This window comes from Stegostoma tigrinum, chromosome 4, assembly GCF_030684315.1.
Source record: "Stegostoma tigrinum isolate sSteTig4 chromosome 4, sSteTig4.hap1, whole genome shotgun sequence".
NCBI classification, from domain to species: Eukaryota; Metazoa; Chordata; class Chondrichthyes; order Orectolobiformes; family Stegostomatidae; genus Stegostoma; species Stegostoma tigrinum.
Window position 1 is genome coordinate 25,632,428 of NC_081357.1, and position 21,890 is coordinate 25,654,317.

At 40.6% G+C, this 21,890-nt stretch overlaps 1 protein-coding gene across 2 annotated transcripts in view; it reads left to right on the forward strand.

Annotated features, from left to right (window-relative positions):
* ak9 (adenylate kinase 9) overlaps positions 1 to 21,890 on the forward strand; it is a 298,446-nt gene that overhangs the window by 6,879 nt on the left and 269,677 nt on the right. For both annotated transcript variants that reach the window (XM_059645225.1, XM_059645227.1), the window contains exons 2-6: positions 9,925 to 10,056; positions 10,654 to 10,717; positions 10,807 to 10,859; positions 11,612 to 11,708; positions 15,304 to 15,416. In XM_059645225.1, the coding sequence (XP_059501208.1) occupies positions 9,925 to 10,056; positions 10,654 to 10,717; positions 10,807 to 10,859; positions 11,612 to 11,708; positions 15,304 to 15,416 (459 nt within the window). The remainder of the gene's footprint in view (positions 1 to 9,924; positions 10,057 to 10,653; positions 10,718 to 10,806; positions 10,860 to 11,611; positions 11,709 to 15,303; positions 15,417 to 21,890) is intronic.

A 21,890-nucleotide genomic window follows, 5' to 3' on the forward strand; every position in this document is an offset into this window, starting at 1 on the left:
TCCATCCTGCGGGGCTGGGCCCTCCTGCACGTGACCCGACCTACCACAGGCATGGCAGACTTTAGGTTGCCCTGCATTGGTCAGGTAGCCCTTGCTCCCGCCGATCGCGAAGCTGGACTGTGGGTGTACGACACTCCCGTCCGCGCCCATTCTCAGCGTCACCTTGACCTGCCTCTTACTCGTCCAGATGCCAAAGGGGTCCATGATGTCAGTTAGGTCCCCTTCCACCTTCACATACCTTCCGAGGAAGGTCAGGACATCAACTGCTGGCACATGCGGGTTGTACATATGTACAGTCACCATACGGCTCCGCTGTGCCGGCATCACAAACAGCGGGACAGCGGTCAATACAGAGAGGGGGCCCTCACCTCCTTTCTCCTTGAAAACCTCCAGGAAGTGCTCACAAAGCTTGGCATTCCTGAAGGTCACGTCGTAAAAACCTCCTCCGGGGAAATCCTGCAGGCAGTAAATGTCCACAGCAGCGAACCCACAACAGTCCAACAGGACCCTCTTCACGAAGAAGGTGCGGTCCACAGGTGCACCTTCATCCACCTTCTTTACAGAAACACGGATGGTGTTCCGGACCCCCTGACCTGGGGCACGAGCACTTGCCGCAGCCATCGTTGCAGGTTGGCTGCTCCCCTGAACCAGCGTTAGGCCGAAGCCAGCATTAAGATCCACTGGTCGCAAGGGTGCACAGCCAACCCGACGTCCTCCTTTCACCTCCAAGACAGCACTCTCCTCTTGGTCCACAAGAGAGCGGGTCTTTATTCTGTTCCAGATGTAAGCTGGTTCACTGAGCTTGCCGGTTTGTTCCCAGATGTCTTGTCACCATTCTAGGTAATATCAACAGTGAGCCTCTGACGAAGCGCTGGTGTTATGTCCCGCTTTCTAATTATCCGGTTAGGTTTCCTTGGGTTGGTGATGTCATTTCCTGCATTGGTGATGTCATTTCCTGTTCTTTTTCTCAAGGGATGGTAGATTGGCTCCAAATCAATGTGTTAGTTGATGGAGTTCTGGTTGGAATGCCATGCTTCTAGGAATTCTCGTGCGTGTCTCTGTTTGGCTTGTCCTAGGATGGATGTGTTGTCCCAATCAAAGTGGTGTCCTTCCTTATCTGTATGTAAGGATACGAGTGATAGTGGGTCATGTCGTTTTGTGGCTAGTTGATGTTCATGTATCCCGGTGGCTAGCTTTCTGCCAGTTTGTCCAATGTATTGTTTGTCGCAGTTCTTGCAAGGTATTTTGTAGATGACGTTTGTTTTATTTGTTGTCTGTATAAGGTCTTTTAAGTTCATTAGCTGCTGTTTTAGTGTGTTGGTGGGTTTGTGGGCTACCCTGATGCCAAGAGAATAAATAGAAAACGGGACATAACACCAGCGCTTCGTCGGAGGCTCACTAATGATGTTACGTAGAATGGTGACAAAACGTCTGAAAACGAACCTTCCAGCTCAGCGAGCAAACTCACATTCAGAACCTCACCCTGAGCTACAAATCTTCTCAAAACTCGCTAAATACCTTTTGACTTAGGAAATACTCAAGCTCCCTGCTGGTAAACAATGGCCTGTTATCTGACCAATGCTATCACAAAAGGCATGTGCAGTTTTTCTGTTGTTGTTCCCATGATTGATAAATGGGCTTTATGCACATCCAGCCACTTTGAGTGGGTGTCTATGAGTCCATGATAGAATCAGCACAGTTAACATGTAACTGAGTTCAGGGTTTACCCAGCCGTTCCCATGAATGTGGGGGAGATGCGGAGATGCTGGTGGTAATTTTTGTCCATGTTGGCATTCTGGGCAAGGCTTCACCACTGCAGTTATGTCTGCATCAAGCCCTGGCCACCAGACAACTTCTTGCCAACACCTTTTTTTTGGAACCTCCTGGATGACCTGGGAGTCCAGCCAGTATCTAGCAGTAACCTTTGCTTGGGATAATCACTGTTGCTGCCCATAATAATATGCCATCTTGTACTGGGATCTGGTTGCATGGCGTCCAAAAAAGGTTTCAATTCTGGTTGTGATGGCCTCTTGGTTTCCTCCATCATCTGCAGCTGTTTCAATTTTGGCAGGACCAGATCTTTCTGTATCCTATTGTCAACCGTGACTGGAAGTGGGTCCAGAAAATTTAAAACCATCGTGACTGTTTCAATGACAATACCACTTGTGATTTATCTGCCAGTAGGCAATGGCTCAATGCATCTGCATTTGTGACGACTTCCTGGACGGTGTTCCAACTTTTAATTATACACACTTGGTATTCAAGCCCACCACTGAATTTGGCCTGAAGCTATGGCATCACTGCCTTGTCCTCTTTTAGTAGTCCTAGCAGGAGTTTGTGGTCACTTATTACAAGTTTATGTCTGTAAAGGTATTAGTGGAACTTCCAGCCTTCAGATATGATCACCAAAACTTGCTTCTCTATCCGCGTGTATTTATGCTGTGCATTAGCAAAGTCCTAGGTGCGTACGTACTTAGGTGTGCCTCTCTAATGCTATCCCAATGCTGTATGGGAAGGCATTGCACATCAATACCAGATCTCACCTGAAGTCATCATGTGCTAGCACCTTAGATAATAGCTGTTTCACCACCTCCCTGAAAGCTCTGGCTTGGCTACACTGCCATTTCCAGCTGACCCTTCTTTAAGACTTGATGCAAAGGTGCCAGGATGGAGGCCAGGTTATGTATGAACTTCCTGTAATAAAATCACCAGCCCAAGGAATGACCAAAGCTCTGGTATAGATATGGGAGCCAGGATAGCTTTGATTGCTGTCACTTAACAGGTCATATCCATTGCAGGACAGTGTCGACTCAAGTAGGTCACTTGGGGTGCTTGGAACTATTTTACCCTTCTAAGGCATACACCCATCTGAGAGAAACATCTAAGGACTATCTCCAAGTGATTAGAAAGTGTTCTAAGTGCTTCTTATTGATCTTTCCTGTTAGCACATGATCCAGATAAATGGCAACGTAGAGTAGACCTTAAAATGTTGTTCATCGTCCATTAAAAAATGCACGTACAAACGATACCCCAAATGGCAGTCTCATATAATGGTATAAACTTTCTGGGTATTAATTGTAGCAAAATTCTGGGAATCTTCATCTAAGCATAATTGCAAGTATGTATGGCTTTCTTACCAGCATCATGATGGACAGCCCCCTGCCACCTTTGCGCTTAAACTCTGAGGGATTGGCTTTTATCCAGCTGCAAAAAGCCATTTGCCATTCACTTAAAAGAGTCCCATAAAGGTGGACCGATCTATCAGGCTTCACAATCAATATGACTGGTGCAGTTCATTCTGCAACCTGGACTGGCCCTTCACTTTCCAAGCTCCTGATTTCAGCCCCCTGTCTTGCCTGCAAATCAAAAAGCACAGGGCTAGCCTTGCAGAACCATGAGTTGCTTCCTGGTCAACAAGCAAGGAAGCTTGGCTCATTTCCTAGCTCCTAGACCTTCCTGAAAAAGGTTTGGGAATTTAATTAGGACTTCACTCGGGCAGCCTTTTCTAATTTAAAAATAAAAAATTTAAATTATTAAAAGCCGATGTGGGTGAATCTCTCTCAACCAGTTTCATCTCATCAAGCTTGAGCCTGAGCTTTTCACTACAATTAGTGGTAACTGAACCAGCTGCTTCTCATAACAGACCAGAACTGAAGTTGCATACCCTTAATCTGAAAGGGTTCCTGGTATAGCTTTTCAGTCTAGCCAAGATCTGGCACAAACTTAAGGATTGGAGTCCAGAGTGAGTTTTGTTAACACTGGTTCTGTGATCACTGAAATGACTGCAGATATCAACCTTTGTTAGAACCAGATGATCGTTTAACCAGACGTTTATTTTGGTTGGTTCTGGTTTAGACGTTACTATGCAACTTAACCATCCTAAACCAGGTGTCAGTGGCCTTTCCAGGGTGTGCACTCTCCTTACCGGCCTGCGTGTTTTCTTACTCAACTTGGGTCTGGTGAGACTTTTCTTGCCTTCAAGCCTGCGAATGAGCAGCAACTCCAAAGGCTTGCAGACCTGGATGCTGAAGAAAATATTAGCCATTTGTTCAAGACTCAACTTCATTTTGGAATTTTGCTGTTGGCTGACTTAGAGTCCTTCTGTTTAGGATACATCATGATTGAGGCTATGGAATTACTTTCACTCAAATGGTGTTCCTCTAGCTCAGTTGGACAGGAGTGAGTGCTAGCTTCTATTGGAATACTTGGAACTCACATGCTCCACTTACCACATTTTCCCATGACAAAGGCAGTGTGCCTGTTTGAAGGCTAGTTGGCTTCAGTTATGGGGATAAGGCAGGAACAGGATACTGATGGTGGATGATCAGCCATGATCATAATGAATGGTGGTGCTGGCTCGAAGGGCCAAATGGCCTACTTCTGCACCTATTGCCTAGTAGGCACTTTTGCATGGTGACATCACTAATCCCAATTACCCAAGTGTTCTCAGTACTCCTTAAGGGTTAAACCAAAGTCACCGGCCTCTGCCAGTCATCTTAATTTCAAAAATCCCAATATGGATTCCCTTGGTTCTCAAATTGCCAAGTAAAATCAATAGCATTTCAGAAATAGAGGCTTATTCCTTGACTAAATGTGAATTGTTGCAAGGTTTTAAGAACCTGAACTTCCCTGAGGCACTCAATGCTAATAATCAAAAAAAGCTGCAGGTCCACATCCTGTCATTGCTTTTTATCTGTCCTAGTGTCATTTGCCCAGAAAAAAATACACATTCTTTCCTCATACTGGGCCCAGTCTTCATCAGCATTGGACAAATCAACCTTCCCAAGTAGCACATGATGCCAGAAATGCTCACCTCAACTCAAAGATGACTGTTGTGCTTGAATTACTTATGGAACTTGCTTTTTTCTCATTGCCACTGAAACAACTCCATAGAGGCTGGTATCTCATCATCAAGTCACCTTTTATTTAAATAAAAGGTAGCATCCTTGACACATCCAGGCTCCTCAGAGCCAACTCTCAGTATGAGCAGAGCCTCTGACACTCCTGTTTTTTTCTGCCAGCTAAGGCTCCCTGATTGGGTCTGTTAATCTTGTCCAATCAGGGAACTTATATTCATAGAGGTCTGCCTGGCTGACCTCATTACAATCACTGTGGGCTACATTGCCTAAGTTGAGCTACTTGAGTGTTGTTTGAGTTGCACTCAAATGCAAGCAGAGACTATTCCACCACGTGCCTAACTTGTGTACTTCAAATGCTGGATGGGTGTTGGGAAGCCAGGAGGCAAATCACTCACAACAGTCTTCTCAACTTCCTGACCTGCTCACATAGCCACCGTATTTATACAGTTAGTCCAATTCATTTCAGGTCAATTCTACCTGCTGTGATGTTCACAATGATGTTAATACCATTGAATATTAGAGACTTAGTTGGATTCTATTTTGTTAGACATGGTCATTGACTGTCACTTGTATGGCTTGAATGTAACCTGCCACTTATCTGCCCAAGTCTAGACTTTGACCAGGTCTTGCTGCATTTGGACAGCAAATTCAATATTTGAGACTGGTCCTGAACAATGTACAGCGAACATACCCAATTCTGACTTCAGAATGGATGCAAGTTCACTGATGAAGTGGTTGACAATGATGGGGCACAGGAAACTGTTACCGCGACCTTGCTTTTCTCTCATTGCCACTGAAACAACTCCACAGAGGCTGGTATCCTGTCATGGGACTGAAATGGTGATGATGGTGTCTGAAACTTTATCTGTATGTTTTTTTAATGTATATTGTCTATCAGATACAATTCCATGAGTATAACTCCATGAGTATCTATGTCACTGTTGTCTGGCTAGTCTATGAGGCTGGTCCCTTAGTTTTGGCGGTAGCTCCCAAATTTTAGTGAAGAAGATTTTGCAGAGTAGATAGGGCTGAGTTTACTGTGTCATTCCTGTTGCCTAGATCAATGCCATGGTCTGTCTGGTTTAATTCTTGTTTTTTTTAAGACTTTGTAATAGTTTGGTCCAACTGAATAGCTGGCGAGGCTATTTCAGGACAGGGAGAGTCAACCACATTGCTGTGGGTTTGAACTCGCATGTAGGCCAGACCAGACACCAGGTTTTGTGCCTGTGAGTAGATGCTGAAGTGCACATTCAAGAAACTAGGAGGGCATAGTCCCTGGAAGGGAAGGTGAAGTACCAGGATATTAGCAATTGTTCAGTCAGTCTGTTACAAATCGGTTTTGAATAAGTTCTGAAGCTACATTTTTAAAAGAGAGTGAGTTGGAATCTTGTAATGTTTAATGAGATTTGGTGATGCACAGAATAACTAACTAAAATTTGAGGGCTTTCTAGGAATCTGTGAGATCTGTTTTGACCACAGTGCCCTGTGGGGATTTGATAGTGTTACTCACATTACCTAAGGCTAATTCTAATTGGCTGTCAGAATCTAATTTGTCTATGTTACTGTTCTGACTTTGCAATTATGTGTTATGTGTTCAAAACTATCAAATATTATGGGTTTATTCTCATAGTAAGTGCCTTGGATCTCAGATTTGTCAACTATAAACAAAAGAGTTACTGGCCCCTGGTCAGATCATAACATAAATTTGGCAGTTTGGTTTGGGATTGTAACAATGGTCAGTACACCTCTGCCTGTAGAGAACAGTAGCAGGGACATATTTAGTATGATCCATCAGGCATACGTGTTACATACATACCTGACATCAGACTCACTGAAATTCTTTTGTGTGGCGGACAGAATGCATTTTTGGATTGATGACCGCAACGTTTAGTGGCAAATATCATTTGGAATGAAGTGGCTAACTTCAGCAGTTGCTCAAATATTTCAGACTACCCTCCCAAGATAATTTGAGGTGGACTCGACACTTTTCGTGGCGAAAGTGGCTACTTTGGGTCAATCCATAAGGTAGCACAATTTACAACAAGGAATGATCTGACCAGGGTGGTCATTTCCTACACAGTAGCTATGATGTGCCTTGCATCAGGACCAAACTTGCACTGGGAGCAAATGGCATGGGCCCTATTTATGATATTGCTGATTTGGTCAACCTTACGCTGTATGCAACTGAAGGAATCCCATACGGGTGAATATTGGGCAATGAATGTGAGCTTATTGTCTACTATTGTTGAGTACCCATTAGTCAATTTCTTAACTAGCACATTGAGGAAAGGGAACTTGATTGAACTCAAACTTGAACTCAAAGGATGGAATTCATTAAAGTGATAAATTCTTCACTGCAGCTGTGGGTTCAGTTATAGCAGATATATCATCTATGTCTCAGGAATATGCAAGTGTAGGAGGTTCAAAGATGTTCCATCAAAGAAGTGCTTCTTGTGGAAACCGGCAAAGATATTAATGAAAGCTGGGCCTAGAAGGGATCACTGGCAATCTCATTCATTTAGACTTAGGTAATCTGTATGAGTTGCTAAATTCACTGGTGATAATGTCCTGCTTTTTTCCCATACCCTTGCACATTATTCTTATCCAATGGCCTCTTGAATACCTCAATTGAACCTGCCTCCACCACACTTCCATGTGATTACATTGTTGCAGTTGTTCCTGTAGATATACCCATTGCTGTTTTTAATCTTTGATTTATTGTTGTCATACATGTCTAGGTACAGCGAAAAGTTTTGTTTTATATGCAGTACAGGCAGATCATACCATACAAAGCACATAGGGTCATCGAATAGAGCAAGGAATACAATATTATGTCTGCAGAGAAAGTGCACAAAGAGTGAGATCAACATTAAATTTAAAATATGAGAGGTCCATTCAGAAGTCTAATAACAGTGGCGAAGAAGTTGTTCTTAAATCTGTTGGTATGTGTCTTTAAGTTTTTGTATCTTCTGCCTGACGAAGGCAGTTGAAAGAGATTATATCCAGGGTGGGAGTGGTATTTGATTATGTTGTCTGCCTTTCCGAGGCAGCAAGAAGTATAAATAGAGTCAATGAATGGAGAATGGCTTGCGTGATAGACTGGGCTGTGTTCTCAACTCTCTGCAGTTTCTTATGGTCCTGGGAAAACCAGTTACCACACTAAGCCACGATGCACCTGGATAGAATTTTCCTATTGGTAAGTGTCTTTACAGACATGCTGAATTTCCTTAGCCCCCTGAGGAAGTAGGGATGCAGTTATGGTTTCTTGATTGTCACATTAGTGGAGGCAGACCAGGACAGATTGTTGGTGATCATCATTTCTAGGAACTTGATGTGCTCAATCATCTCCACCTCAGCACCATTGATATAGGTCGCGCATGTCCTCCACCTTGCTTCTCGAAGTCAATGATCAGTTTTGTTTTGTTTTCCTGATGTTGATGGAGACATGATTATCTTTACATCATGTCATCAAGCTGTCAGTCTCTTTCCTGTATTCTGTCTTGTCATTGTTTGAGATCTGGCCTATCCCAGTTGAACGTATAGATAGAGTTAAGACAAAATTTGGTCGCACAGTCACTAGAGTGTTGGAAATAGAGTAAGGTGCTGGTGTTGAGGATTGTTGTGGAGGACGAGTTGTTGCCTATTCTCAGTGATTGTGGTCTGTGGGTCTGGAAGCCAAAGATCTAGTTGCAGAGGGCTGAGCAGTGACCTTGGAGTTTGGAGATTAATTTGATTGAAATTAAAGTATTGAGGGTGGAGTTGTAGTGAATAAGTAGAAGTCTGATGTATCCTTGTTAACCAGATGTTCCAGGGATAAGTGTAGGGGGAAGGAGATGGCGTCTGTGGTGAACCTGTTGCGATGATTGATTCCTTGCAATTAACCTAAGCAGGCTGGGAGGCTAGAGTTGACATGGGCGATGACTAATCTCTTGAAGCACTTTATAATTATGGAGATCAGAGCCACTAAGCGGCAGTCATTGCACATTGCATGAGTTTTCTTTGGTACTGGGATGATGGCGGTCTTCATGAAGTAGGTAGGGGACTTCAGATTGTCCCAAGTAGAGGTTAAAGATGTCAGCAAATAGTCCCTCTCTGATGAAGGGTCTAGGCCCGAAACGTCAACTTTTGTGCTCCTGAGATGCTGCTTGGCCTGCTGTGTTCATCCAGCTCCACACTTTGTTATCTCAGCAAATAGTCCCACCAGTTGGTCCACACAGGATCTGATTGCACAGCCGGAGACGCCATCTGGGTCATTTGCTTTCAGTCTGTTCATTCTCAAGAAGGCCAATCTGATGCCAGCAGCAGTGACCGAGGGAACAGGTGCATCAGAGGCTGTTGAGGCACCATTCCACTGACCTTCTATTCGAACCAAGCATAAAAAAAATTGAGCACATCAGAGAGAGATGTATTGTTGTCAGCTGTTCTGTTTTGCTTCACTTTGCAGCCCATAATGTAGTGTAGGCCTGCTTTTATGCGCTTTGGGTCTCTAGCTTAGTCTGGTACTGCCTCTTGGCATCTCTAATGGCCATACAGAGGTCGTATCTGAATTTCCAGTAAAGATCAGGGTCGTCTGACTTGAATGCCACATACCTAGGCCCAAGTAGACAATGGATTTGGTTCATCCATCTTTGATAAGGATATTCAAACTACAGTGTTGAGAGGAATGTATTGGTGTATTATTTTTAGTCGACACACCTGTTAATGTCTGAATAGTTAGCTGATAAAGTTTTAATAATTTAAATGGTACTTTTTCAATGATAAGTACGTCACTAGAATTTAGTTTGTGATACTGGATGTGTAAAAATATCTACTGCTTCCTTAGATAGCATCTGAGCTGTATAGCTAAGAACAGAGGAGTTAGAATCAGGAACAATCTCTTTCCTTTTGATGAGTGTGAAAGAATAGCAAGATTAAAGCCATGCATTAGAAAAAACTTGTCGTTTGATCAGAGATTATTTAATTTTTAATTTTTAAATTTAATTTTGTATTTGATCAGAGATTATTTAATATTTAATCTTTTCTCCAAAACTCATTGATTTAGTATAATTACTGTTCCTAACAATAGGTTGTTGATGAGGAGGAAGCCAGAAAACATTTAAAGAAACCACTAGTCTTTGCAGATCTCATTGATGAAGATGAAGTCGAGAGAAAAATTTTGCTGTCAAAGCCAACATGTTTCTTAATTGTGGGGAAACCAGTAAGCAATTACAATCCTATTAAAATAATATTGAGTATCACTTTAAAATCTATTTCCACTGCAATAATTTTAGTAATGCTTTTTGCTTTAGGAATGGGTGTAACAACAAAATATTGTAGATATGTATGTAGTTCACAGAATCCCTACAGTGTAGAAACAGGCCCTTCGGTCCAACAAGCCCACAGTGACCCACTGAACATCTCACTCAGACCCATCTCCCTAATCTACACATCCCTGAACACTACGAGCAATTTAACATGGCCAATCCACCTAGCCTGCACATCTTTGGACTGTGGGAGGAAACTGGAGCACCCAGAGGAAATCTATGCAGACATGGGGAGAATGTGCAAACTCCACACAGATGGTTGCCTGAGGGCGGAATCAAACCTGGGTCCCTGGGTGCGGTGAGGCAGCATTACTAACCACTGAGACACTGTGCTGCCCTTAATCAAATATTATACCTGAAGTCACCTATGTTCGAAAATTATTCAAGTTACCTGTTCAAGATTTCTGTAGATCTATTTACTTGTTGTGTGAAGTAGCTTTAATATTTAGAAATCAATCAATCCTAAAACTGATGAATGAATTTTTTTGCAGTCTGTTGGGAAGAAAACATTAGCTAAAAGCTTAGCACAGGCATGGAAGTCAATTTTGATTGAACGTAAGTACTAGATTAGAAACTGTTGTGCAAAAATACCCTAATTCCTTTAAAGTATTTGGTATGACATGAATTTGATCTTTTGATTTTAGCTCAAGAACTTATACAAGAAAACATTGATGCAAACACAGAAATTGGGAAACAGGTAAAGAAACACTTCCAATGAAGAAATAGAGAACTTTTTAAAGAGTAATTTGACTTTTCTTGTGAAATAAATTATTCCAAGTACGTTCTTCATATGAAGCTGTGATTCAATGGCTACATGAAAATGACTCTCGCTGAACCTCAACATTGTTTTGAATAGTAAGGTGAAATTGAAAAATCTATGTTCATTGTCTAACCAAAACACCCATAATGATAGTAGGCATTGACAATTATCAGGATTTTCCAATGAAGTGATTCCACTTCACAAATATTATCATTGAGTATGATTTCAGTCAGTTTTTCTTAGCTGACTTCTGCCTACAGAGCTCCATCAGTCTGTTAATTCACTACTGTTCTTGCTCTAGACCGCTGGTAGGAAATGAAAACAGACATTTGTAGTACTTGTGTCCTCATCACAGTGACCAAAGAAGATTTGGGATCCATTTTGAAAGAAATCCAAGTTGAACAGCCTGTGTTTATTTTTCAGTTGAAAATTGAATCCAGCAATATTTCTGCAAAGTCACATTGACATTTGCATCTTTGTAAAATTTTCTCACATTTTATTTTGCTTGCTCTATTAAACATTGTAATGTGTGTCCTGGATTTTAACATGCATTCCTTCTTACAAACATACACCCCAATAAACGGACAAGCTGAATGTATTGAAATCAAATTAAGCATATTGCAGTGCAAATGTATAAGGCCTGAACAACTTTGTTAGAAACTGGTATGTTTTTACAAATATTCCTTTAGTTTCAGGCGTGTCTCCTTAGGGGTGAGAGCATTTATGAGGAGCTGGTAATAAACTTGATGCTGGATAAACTGTGCTCTCCAGAGGTTGCTCATAGAGGTGAGTACAACATAAAGTGTTTGCATTTATAGAGTCATAGAACATATGGCATGGACCAGACCTTTCAGTCTAACTTGCCCACACCAACCAGATGTCTTAAGCTGATCTAGTCACATTTGCCAGCATTTGGCCCATTTCCCTCTGAACCCTTCCTTTTCATGTACCCAACCAGATGCCTTTCAAATGTTGTAATTGTACCCACCTCCACCACATCCTCTAGCAACTCGTTCCATACATGGACCACTTTCTGTGCAAAATTTTGCCCCTGAGGTCCCTTTTAAATCTATCTCCTCTCACCTTGATGACTTCAGAGATAATGGTCTTGATTTCAAGCACACTATCCTGGTAAGTCATGAGAAAAGGTTGTGCTACGAAAGTAATTCAAAGTTCTGCAACGTTATTCAGCATTTTAAATGTTCTGACTTTCCAAAAGTATGAAATGTAAGCTGAAATCTTCCTCCTAAAAAAACTGATGAACAGGCAAGATACTTGACAGCAAAAAACTGCAGCATATTCAAATTGTTTCAACCTTATTATCACTTATTTTTCTGCTTTCAAAAATAACTTTTATCAGCATAATCTGAATACATTGTATAGATTTTGTTAAACTATTGTCACACAAGTACCACCATAATGTTGTTATAGATCTTTACAGCTACTTTTAGATGCTGCATGTTTAAAAAGAAAACTGGAATTCAAGTTTGTTCCAAGGACTACAAAACAATTTTGTTTCTATCTCTTGAGAAGACAAAGTTTAATGTATGATTTGATTATGACTTACTGTGGTTTTGGCAAGGGGTCAAACAAACACCCTTGACACCTTCATTTTGTGCTAAGATACAGATCTGCCTTTTTAAAAGTAAAAGTTTACAGCTAGCCAAAACCACAGATTGACAAGCATAACACTGTTGTTTGAATACTACAGTACCTTATTGGGAGCATGAGTCAACACTTGTTACAAGATAATATTGGTAAGGTGGCCAGCTTTGCTAGTAATTTTTTTAAAAAAGCAGGAAATTTCCAATTACTTTCCAACAAAATTCTATTAAAGACAGAGTGGGTGTCTAGCAAGCAAAACTATCTGACTTCTACAGTCAAGTGAGTTGTCAAAGTTCCTAACCACGGTGGCTTGAAAGAGAAACAAGGACTCTTTCACCTCTGACCTGTTGCATTTTCAAGTTTACCTGACAAACTTGCCTCCAGATAGGTCAACCGTTGAGACTATCACAGCTGCTGGGGAATTTCTGCATATGTTCACTTAAGACAAAAGTAATAACTCAAAAAGCAATATCATGCCTGAACCAAAATTAAGATCGAGTTAAATTCCATTTAGATTCTTCCTGTTTTATTTTCATCTTAGACAATAGACAATAGGTGCTGGAGTAGGCCATTTGGCCCTTCGAGCCATTCATTATGATCATGGCTGATCATCCACAATCAGTATCCTGTTCCTGCCTTATCCCCATGTATGTTTATATTTATATCATTGAACCATATGAATGAGACATATACTTTTGTTAACCTTTGGAGAATGGTGTAAGCAATAAAATAACCTTCATTTTAAATATATTAAAGCTTGCTGTTGAGTTATTTAAACTGACTCAGCCATTGTGAGGGTAAGAAAATGTACATGTCCACTTAAAGAGATACATGACTTTTGGCAAGTGAAAGAAAACAAAAAAATACCCATGATACTATTCATCCGCATTGTATTGAGAAGATTTGCGGAGACTGAGGCTGATGTTTATGGAAATGTCAGCGAGAGTGCAAAACAGTTACAAAAAGCTGGATGGCCAGTGTAATTTGTTATTAGTTAATTTGATTAGGTGATTTGGTGGTATGCTTTTCAAAATAAAAAAATCCTGAGTTCTTGTGGTCAGTGGTTGTAAGTTGGTGATTGAGTTACTGGTTAACTTTGCGATTTCAGACATAAAAAAAAAGCTGGTCCTTGTGTCCATGTTCTTGTGTTCTTAGAGAGGAAATATGTGGAGTCTACCAGCATCCTAGAAGCTTTTAGAGAGAAGTGAGCACCACAAAGATTTGAAATGCATCATCTCTCCCTCCATCATGATCTTGGTGTGGTCCCCCTTTGATTTTTGTTTTGTTTTTGTAATACTGTCCCAGATGTATGATATTTGTAGTAATTTGTCAGTTGGCTGTTCAGTTTAATTGGCAGTGGATTTCTAAAATTTAAAAAATGCCAAATTCTTCAGGAGAATTAATAAATTGGTGATGGGTTAATTTTTAAAAAGGGAGCTGGATTCTTGTGTGCATGCCCAAGTGCCCTTGGAGGGTGCGTGCAGTGTTTATTAGTACTCTGTGAACTTTCAGAGAGAGTTGGACACTATTGGATGGGGAAGGAGGGAGTGCTAGAGTCCACTTTCCCACTCCAATATTATTTTCATACAGTTCACCTTCTTGCCACCTCCCCCTCCTGTTGTTTTTGTTGTCACACTGTTGTTGGTGGGCAGCGTTTTTAGTTACTGTTAATTACATGATCAGTTTAATGGGAGGTGAGTTTCTAAATTAAAAACAAGTGTTGGATTCTTTTTCTATGGGGAGTTTGCTCCTGGCTAGGGAAAGGGTCCAGAGGGGAAAGCTGGAAATTGGTTTTTGTGCTAAACTATAGCTATACAATAAAAAGCTTTGGAATTTTGATATTGGTTAGTTAAATATGCTCTCCCTAGAGGGTTTGAGTTTGATTTTAGTTGTCATACATACTGAGATACAGTGAAAAGTGTTGTTTTGCATGCTGTACAGGCAGATCATACCATACAAAGTGCATGAGAGTAGCAGGAAACAGTGCAGAATGGTGTTACAGCTGCGGAAAAGGTACAGAGAGACAGATCAATATTGACATACGAGTGGCCTATTCAAATGCCTGATGATAATGGGGAAGAAGCTATTCTTGAATTTGTTCGTGTGTGTGTTCAAACTTCAATATCTTCTGCCAATGGAAGGGTTGGAAGACAGTATAACCCAGGGTGAAAGGGGTCTTTGATTATGTTAATTGCTTTCCTGAGGCAGTGGTAAGTAAAGATGGTGTCAGTGGGTAGAAGGGTGATTTACAAGGGGATTGGGATGTATTCACAAATCTAAGATGCTGCTTGGCTTGCTGTGTTCATCCAGCTTCACTCCTTGTTATCTCGGATTCTCCAGCATCTGTAGTTCCTACTCTCCCTTCACAAATCTATGCAGTTTCTGGTGGTCTTGGGAGGAGCAGTTGCCATACCACACTGCGATGCTTCCAGATAGGATACTTTCTATCATGCATGTATAAAAATTGATATGATTATTTGTGGACATGCTGAATTTCCTTAGCCTCCTGCAAAAGTAGAGATGTTGTTGTGCTTTCTTGACCAACACGTCAATGTGGGTGGACCACAACGGATTTCTCTGTCAATCAGTGTATTCAGAGGTTGGTTAAATAGACTATCTTCCAAGGATTATAGGGACCAAACAGGAATGCGGAATCGATACAGATAATCAGCCATGCTTGTATTAAATAGTGAATCAGCTTGAGCAGCTGTATTGCCTTCTCCTGCTCCTATTTCTTATGTTATTAAGTGTTAATTAACAATACTTCTCTTTTTAGGTTATGTTTTATGTGAATTTCCTTGCCTATCCGAGGACTACTTGAAGATCCCAGAACAAATACAACTCATAAAAAGTATGGAGCTAAAGCCTGACTTTATCATTAATATCAAGGTAAAACAACTCCTATTTTATTAATTTAGTCTATTGAGCAAAGTAATCATTACATTTGTCATGACCAAATCAAGACAGGTGAACAAATTGCTGTCTGCACTCCAACTTATGACAATAGAGGTTGCATTTAAAAGGTATTGAAAAAATAACACTTCACTGTGTATAATGGGTGTAAGAAATAAGTTTGCTGGTTTCTGTATGTTAATAAAGTGGGGACTGCGAATCCAGAGACCCGAGTAATGATTTGGGGACCCGGATTCGAATCCTGGCACTGGAGATAATGGAATATTAATTCAAATTAAGAAAAATTTATAATTATGAGTCTAATGATGACAATGAATCCACTACCGATTATCCAGTACACTAATATCCTTTAGGGAAGGAAGTTGCCATCCTTACTGGGCCTGGCCTACATGTGGTTGATTCTTAACCCTCGGGGCAATTAGGGATGGGCAATAAATACTGACCTATCCAGTGACACACTAATCCCGTGAATGAATCAAAAAAAATTAATAGCTTTTCTTCTAAAGTTCACTCCAGCAAAAAAGCAGAAATTGTTAACAAAATGTTTAAAATGTACAAATATATCCAACTATTTACTAATGCATGGAAAAAAAACATGCATACAACCTCCCGGTATTAAAAAATGTTAGAATTCTGCAGCGTATCAAATCTTGAAAGTTGGTGAAGTGAAATGTATAGCCCGGAAAAGGATTTTTCACAGATTATCTAGAATCTTATAGCTGAATAATTAATTTACATAGTAGTTGTTGTTTCTCACTGAGCAGCTATGGCTAATTGATTGCGGAAGTGTAGGCGGGAATATGGAGTTAAGACCACAATTAGATCCGCTATTGACTTGTTGAATGGCAGAGCAAGCTTGAAGGGTGAAATGATCTATTCTAGCTCCTAACTTATATCTTTGTTATATTCTTTGGAGACAGCAGTGTTTATCCATTGTTGTTGCTTTAAAAGCTCTCACCTTGCAGCCAAAAAGTCTTCTGATGGATTTTTAACCTTCAAATCACAGAAATTTCAGAAAGAGAGAGAGAGAGAGGGATCTTCTCTTGTATCTGTGGAAGTTTCTTGCTAAGTATCTCTTAGTCCCGGTATATTTGAAGCCGTAAACTGGATCCATAAACTTTTTTTCTGAAAGATTTGTAGACTTGGCATTTTCATCAAGCAGCTTGTATTCTTTTAGCTGCTGTACTAAGTGCCCTTTGCTGTGAAAACTGTTTAAATTTTCCTTGAAAAAAGTCCAGCCTAAATATGAATGAAAATTAGAAATTAATATTTTAGATGGTGTCAATCATCATAGCACGATAAAATGACAATTACATCATTATATCTGGTAGTTTTTTTTTAGCTTTTAGAAGCATTAAGAGGTATAGGGAGAAAACAGAAATATGGCATTGAGATAGAGGAACAGCCATTGTCATATTGAATGGAAAATCAGGCTTAATGGTCCAAATGGCCTACACCTGCTCCTAGTTACTGTTCCTATATTTTTCATCCTCATTTGTTGCTCATATCTTGATTTGCATTGGCCCATCCATCCATTATCTTTGTGTTTGTCGATCCACATTAGTTCCTAGTCCCTGAACTGTACCAAATTTAATTCAAACTTAAACAAAAGCAGATATTGTTGGAGAAACTGGCAGGTCTGGCAGCATCTGTGGAGAGAAAACAAATTTAACATTTCAGGTCTAGTGACTTTTCTTCAAAACTATATAGTAGCTAGGAATATGCTGAAGACAGGGGGTTGGGGTGGGGTTGCAAAAGAGTTAACGATAGGTGGAGACAGAGCCCAGAGGGAGAAAAAGACAGTTAAAGGGATGGATAATGTTAACTAAGGAGACAGAAGAGGTGATGATAGGGACTATTGTTGATGAAAATGAATTGGCTAAGCTGAAAGCACATTGTACATTAACAATTTGGACGTAACATCAGCTTGAATGTTTCAGAGATAGTAGGGACTGCAGATGCTAGAGAATCAGAGATAACAAGGTGTAGAGCTGGATGAACACAGCAGGCCAAGCACATCAGAGGAGCAGGAAAGGTGACGTTTCGGGCCTAGACCAGTCTTCAGAAAATCTGAAATTGTCAGAATTCAGAAATTTTCTGAAGAAGGGTCTAGGCCAGAAACCTCAACTTTCCTGCTCCTCTGATGCTGCTTGGCCTGCTGTGTTCATCCAGCTCTACATCTTGTTATATCAGATGAAATGTAATGTGTGAAAGTATGGTAGGAAGGATAGAGGCACAGACTATTTTGTAAATGGGGAAAGAATTTGGAAATCTAAAGCACAAAGGGACTTGGGAGTCTTACTTCAGGATTCTCTTAAAGTTAACATGCAGATTCAGTTGTCAGTTAGGAAAGCAAATGTAATGTAAGCATTATTACAAGAGGGCTAGAATACAAGAGCAGAGATGTACTGCTGAGTTTATAATGTGGTCAGATCATATTTGGAATATTGTGAGCAGTTTTGGGCCCCATATCTAAGGAAGGATGTGTTGGTGTTGGAGGGGGTCCAGAGGAGATGTACAAGAATGATCCCAGGGCGAAGGACTTGTCATATGAGGAGCAGTTGTGGACTCTGGGTCTGTACTTGATGGAGCTTAGAAGGATGGGGGGTGGGAATTGATTAAAACTTACAGAATTCTGAGTGGCCTGAATAGAATGGACAAGGACAAGACATTACCATTAGTAGGAGAGACTGGGACCTGCAGGTACAGCCTCAGAATGAAGGAACAACACTTTCGAACTGAAATGAGGGGAAATTTCTTCAGCCAGATAGCGGTGACTGTGACACTCATTTCCACAGAAGGCTATGGAAGCCCAGCCATTGAGTGTATTCAAGATAGAGAATGATGGATTCTTGATTCGTACGGTGGTCAAATATTAGGGGGAGAAGGTCGGAGAATGGGATTGTGAAACCTATCAACAGTGATCAAATGGTGGAGCAGACTAGATGGGTCAAATGCCTAATTTGATTGCTGTATCTTATGATCTCATGGACTTGGACGTGGGATGTGGGGTGTGGAAGAAGGTGTTCAGGCCCTAGAATGATCTTAAAGTAATGTTAACTCTATTTCTCTCTCTTCAAATGTTGCCTAATCTGTTGAGTATTTCTAGTACTTATCTGTTTTTATTTCAACTCCTCCATTTAAATGTTGCTAGGAAAGTAACAGTTTTACAGCAAAAATTGGGAGCCTTTTTAAAGCACCTGTGAACAGGTCTACGGTTGAAGAGGTGTTGAGGGCCTAGTGGCATTATAGGTGGACTATTAATCCAGAGAGCCAGGTGACGTTCTGTTGATCTGAACTTGAATCCCACTATGGCAGATGGTGGTGTGCTGAGATTCCCCAGCACGGTGAGGCCATGATTCCTATGTCTATTGCCCCCGTCAATGCCAGTGAATTAACTTCAATACAAACCTTTTTGGTTTCCACCAATGGTAGTGTGGTTAACTGCTCACTATATAAACATGGTAGTGATTGTCAGCCATGTAGTTTTGAAGAGTGGAGAGCAAGAAAAGCCCCCTAGATCCCGAGAAGTTAGTGACTGCCTTGATAGTGCCCCCTCTTAAAGATCTAGTGAATGCTATCTGTTACTGTAGCCATACTCAGAGTGCATCCCATGATGTGGGATATAGCTCCTGTGTGAAGAATGAGAGTATTGCACTTCCATGGCCTCTAAATGGAACCTATTGCGTGTGCAGGAACCGGGCCTACACCTGGTTGCCAGGAGACAAAGCAGACAATGGTGGAATCACTAAACCCCAGGGCCGCCCTTAGAAGGGTTGTTGTTACTTAGCATATTTGGTCCCTCATTTACGAATTATGAGTCGCCCCAAGGAACATCCTCATTGGGGGTGACAACAAAGGGAAATACCTGAAAGGGAAAGGTTATGGATGTTCCTTTGCCCCCTTTATGGAACTGCCCAAACTTCTTGGGAAATAATTAATTTAGTGGCTGCCCTGGAGGTACTAGTTAACAATATAGGGGGGCATTGACTGATACTCAGATGCAGATAACTGAGTTATCTGCTGAAATGGTCGTGTCTTACAAAATCGAATGGCTCTAAGTCTTTATCTTGGCAGAAAAAGGAGGGACATGCGCCATTATAGGGAATGAGTGTTGTACTTATATTCCTGCTGAATCAACCAATATTACCGACTTCTCCAAGCACATTATCCAAGAAGTCCAGAAAATCCAAGGTGTTGGTAATAACCAACATGAGTTCAATAGTGGGACAGGATGGTGGCTATTTGGGAGTGGTTTTGGGAATATTGGGGGCATGTTGTTACATTTCAGGATTATAATACTTGCTATAATTGCCTGTCATCTTGTATTAAGATGTTTGTGGCCACTGATATCCAATTGCTATAGTTATTGGATTTAGGAATATTCTGTGTGATCATGAAATGATCAAAAGGAGGGAATGATAAAGTATTGAGTAAGCATTAGTTAGAAGTTTTGCTGAAATAATGATGTACTATAAATTTTGAATTGTGTGCCTGTGTTTGTAACAAGCTGAAGGTTGCAGCTGTCCTTCCCACGGCTGGGGCTGCTTTCTCTATTCAATGAAACATTGTTAACTGCACTGCTTATGTGCTTTTAATGCTTGTGAACAGTATGGGATGTGATAACAACGGCTATAAACTGTACTGCTTTTATGCTATATGCAGAGGTCCGACGAGAGTCCACCAAGTGAAAGCTTGTCTGTTGACTCCGGACCTCTCGCCAGCTAAACTAAAATAAAGAAGTTAGTGGAACTCTTGTGGGGCCCGGAAGTTTTTGAGTCAACAGTGGAATTTGAATTTAATTTTTTAAAATTGCAAATTAAGAGTCTAGTGATGACCATTAGTTGATGTTGATGGCTGGAAAAACTCATCTGGTTTACTAATATCCATCAGGGAAGGAAACTGCTGTTCTTACCCTGTATAGCCTACTTGTGAGTCCAGACCCACAGCAATGTAATTGACTCTTAACTACCCTCTGGGCAACTAGAGATAGACAATGAATGCTGACCAGCCAATGGCACCTGTGTCCCACAAAAGAATTTTTAAAAAAAGAGAGCCAACCATATTGGCCAGAAATGGTGTTCTGCAGAAGGGCATAAAAATTAGTGATTACTTTCCTCTTGCACCTCCAGGTATTATCACCAAAGAGATTGAAAGTTCAAACTTGACGTGTTAAGATTGTTGCTTAATGCGGAAAATTATGCTTCGAATGTTTTACTAATTTACTAATTTTATGTAGTTAATAACTTCTGTTTCCAATTCTGGAATTAGTACATTGTTAATGATGTGAATAAAAATATTAGTTCATAATTCTACTGTCTAAAATCAGTGTACAGAACAGAGCCACTGGCCCTATTGAATTGCTTGCTTTTTGATTTAGAAGAAAATGTGTATTCCATTCATTTTTAATGTTTTAAATATTCTTAAACGAGATTTGAGTTTATATAGCAGCTGGTGCAATCTGGACTTATTTCAATAAAATGGTTCAGGCAAACCAGACATGTGACAACCCGTTGGCTTGGGTTTAAAATCTTTTTTGAGAGAATTTTTTTCGTGGAAATTTGAAATGGAAGTGTAAAGAACTAGCCAGTGTCTTTTAAGACTTGATTATAGTTTATTAGTTGTTTGGTTTGTCAGGAGAAGGGATATAATATTGGAACTAATTGCTGCAGATACAGTGCTTTACGCAGTTCTGGAATACACATTATAGGAGGGATGTGCTTGTACTGGAGCAGGTGCAGAGGAAACTCACCAGAACATTATCTGGGCTGGAGAGTTTTAGTTATGGAGAGATTGGATAGACTGGGGTTGTTCTCCTTGGAGCAGAGGCGATTGAGGTAGGATATGATTGAGACATATAAAATTAAAAGGGATGTAGATAGTGTACATTGGAAGTAATTTCTCCCCAACGCAGAGGGATCTATGACCAGGGGCTTTAAGAGTTAAGGTAAGAGCTGCAGTTTAGAGGGGATGTGAGAATTTTTTTCTACTCAGAGGGTAATGGGAATCTGGAACTCACTGCCTCACTACTTTCACAACCTTCACAACTTTAAGAATTATATAGATGTGCATTTATGATGCCAAGGCATACAAGGCTATGGGTCAAGTGTTGGAAAATGGGATTAGAATATTTAAGTGCTTGATTTTAACAGGGGTACAGATTCTGTGCTGAAGGGCCTTCTTCTGTGATGCCAGCCTCTATGACTCTATGTTAAAATTCTCAGCCTTATGTTCAAATTTCTTAATAACCTTGTCACTGTTGACCATTTTCTATAACTGCAATCTTCTCCAACTCTTTACGTAACTATTTAGATTATGACTGATGAGTAAGTTTAATGCTATTGGAACTTTTTTTATTAGAACATAAAAGTGATTGACACCATTTAACTTCAGACATTTCTCAATGCACCACACCTCCATCAATTACTTACCAAACATCTCTATCAGTCA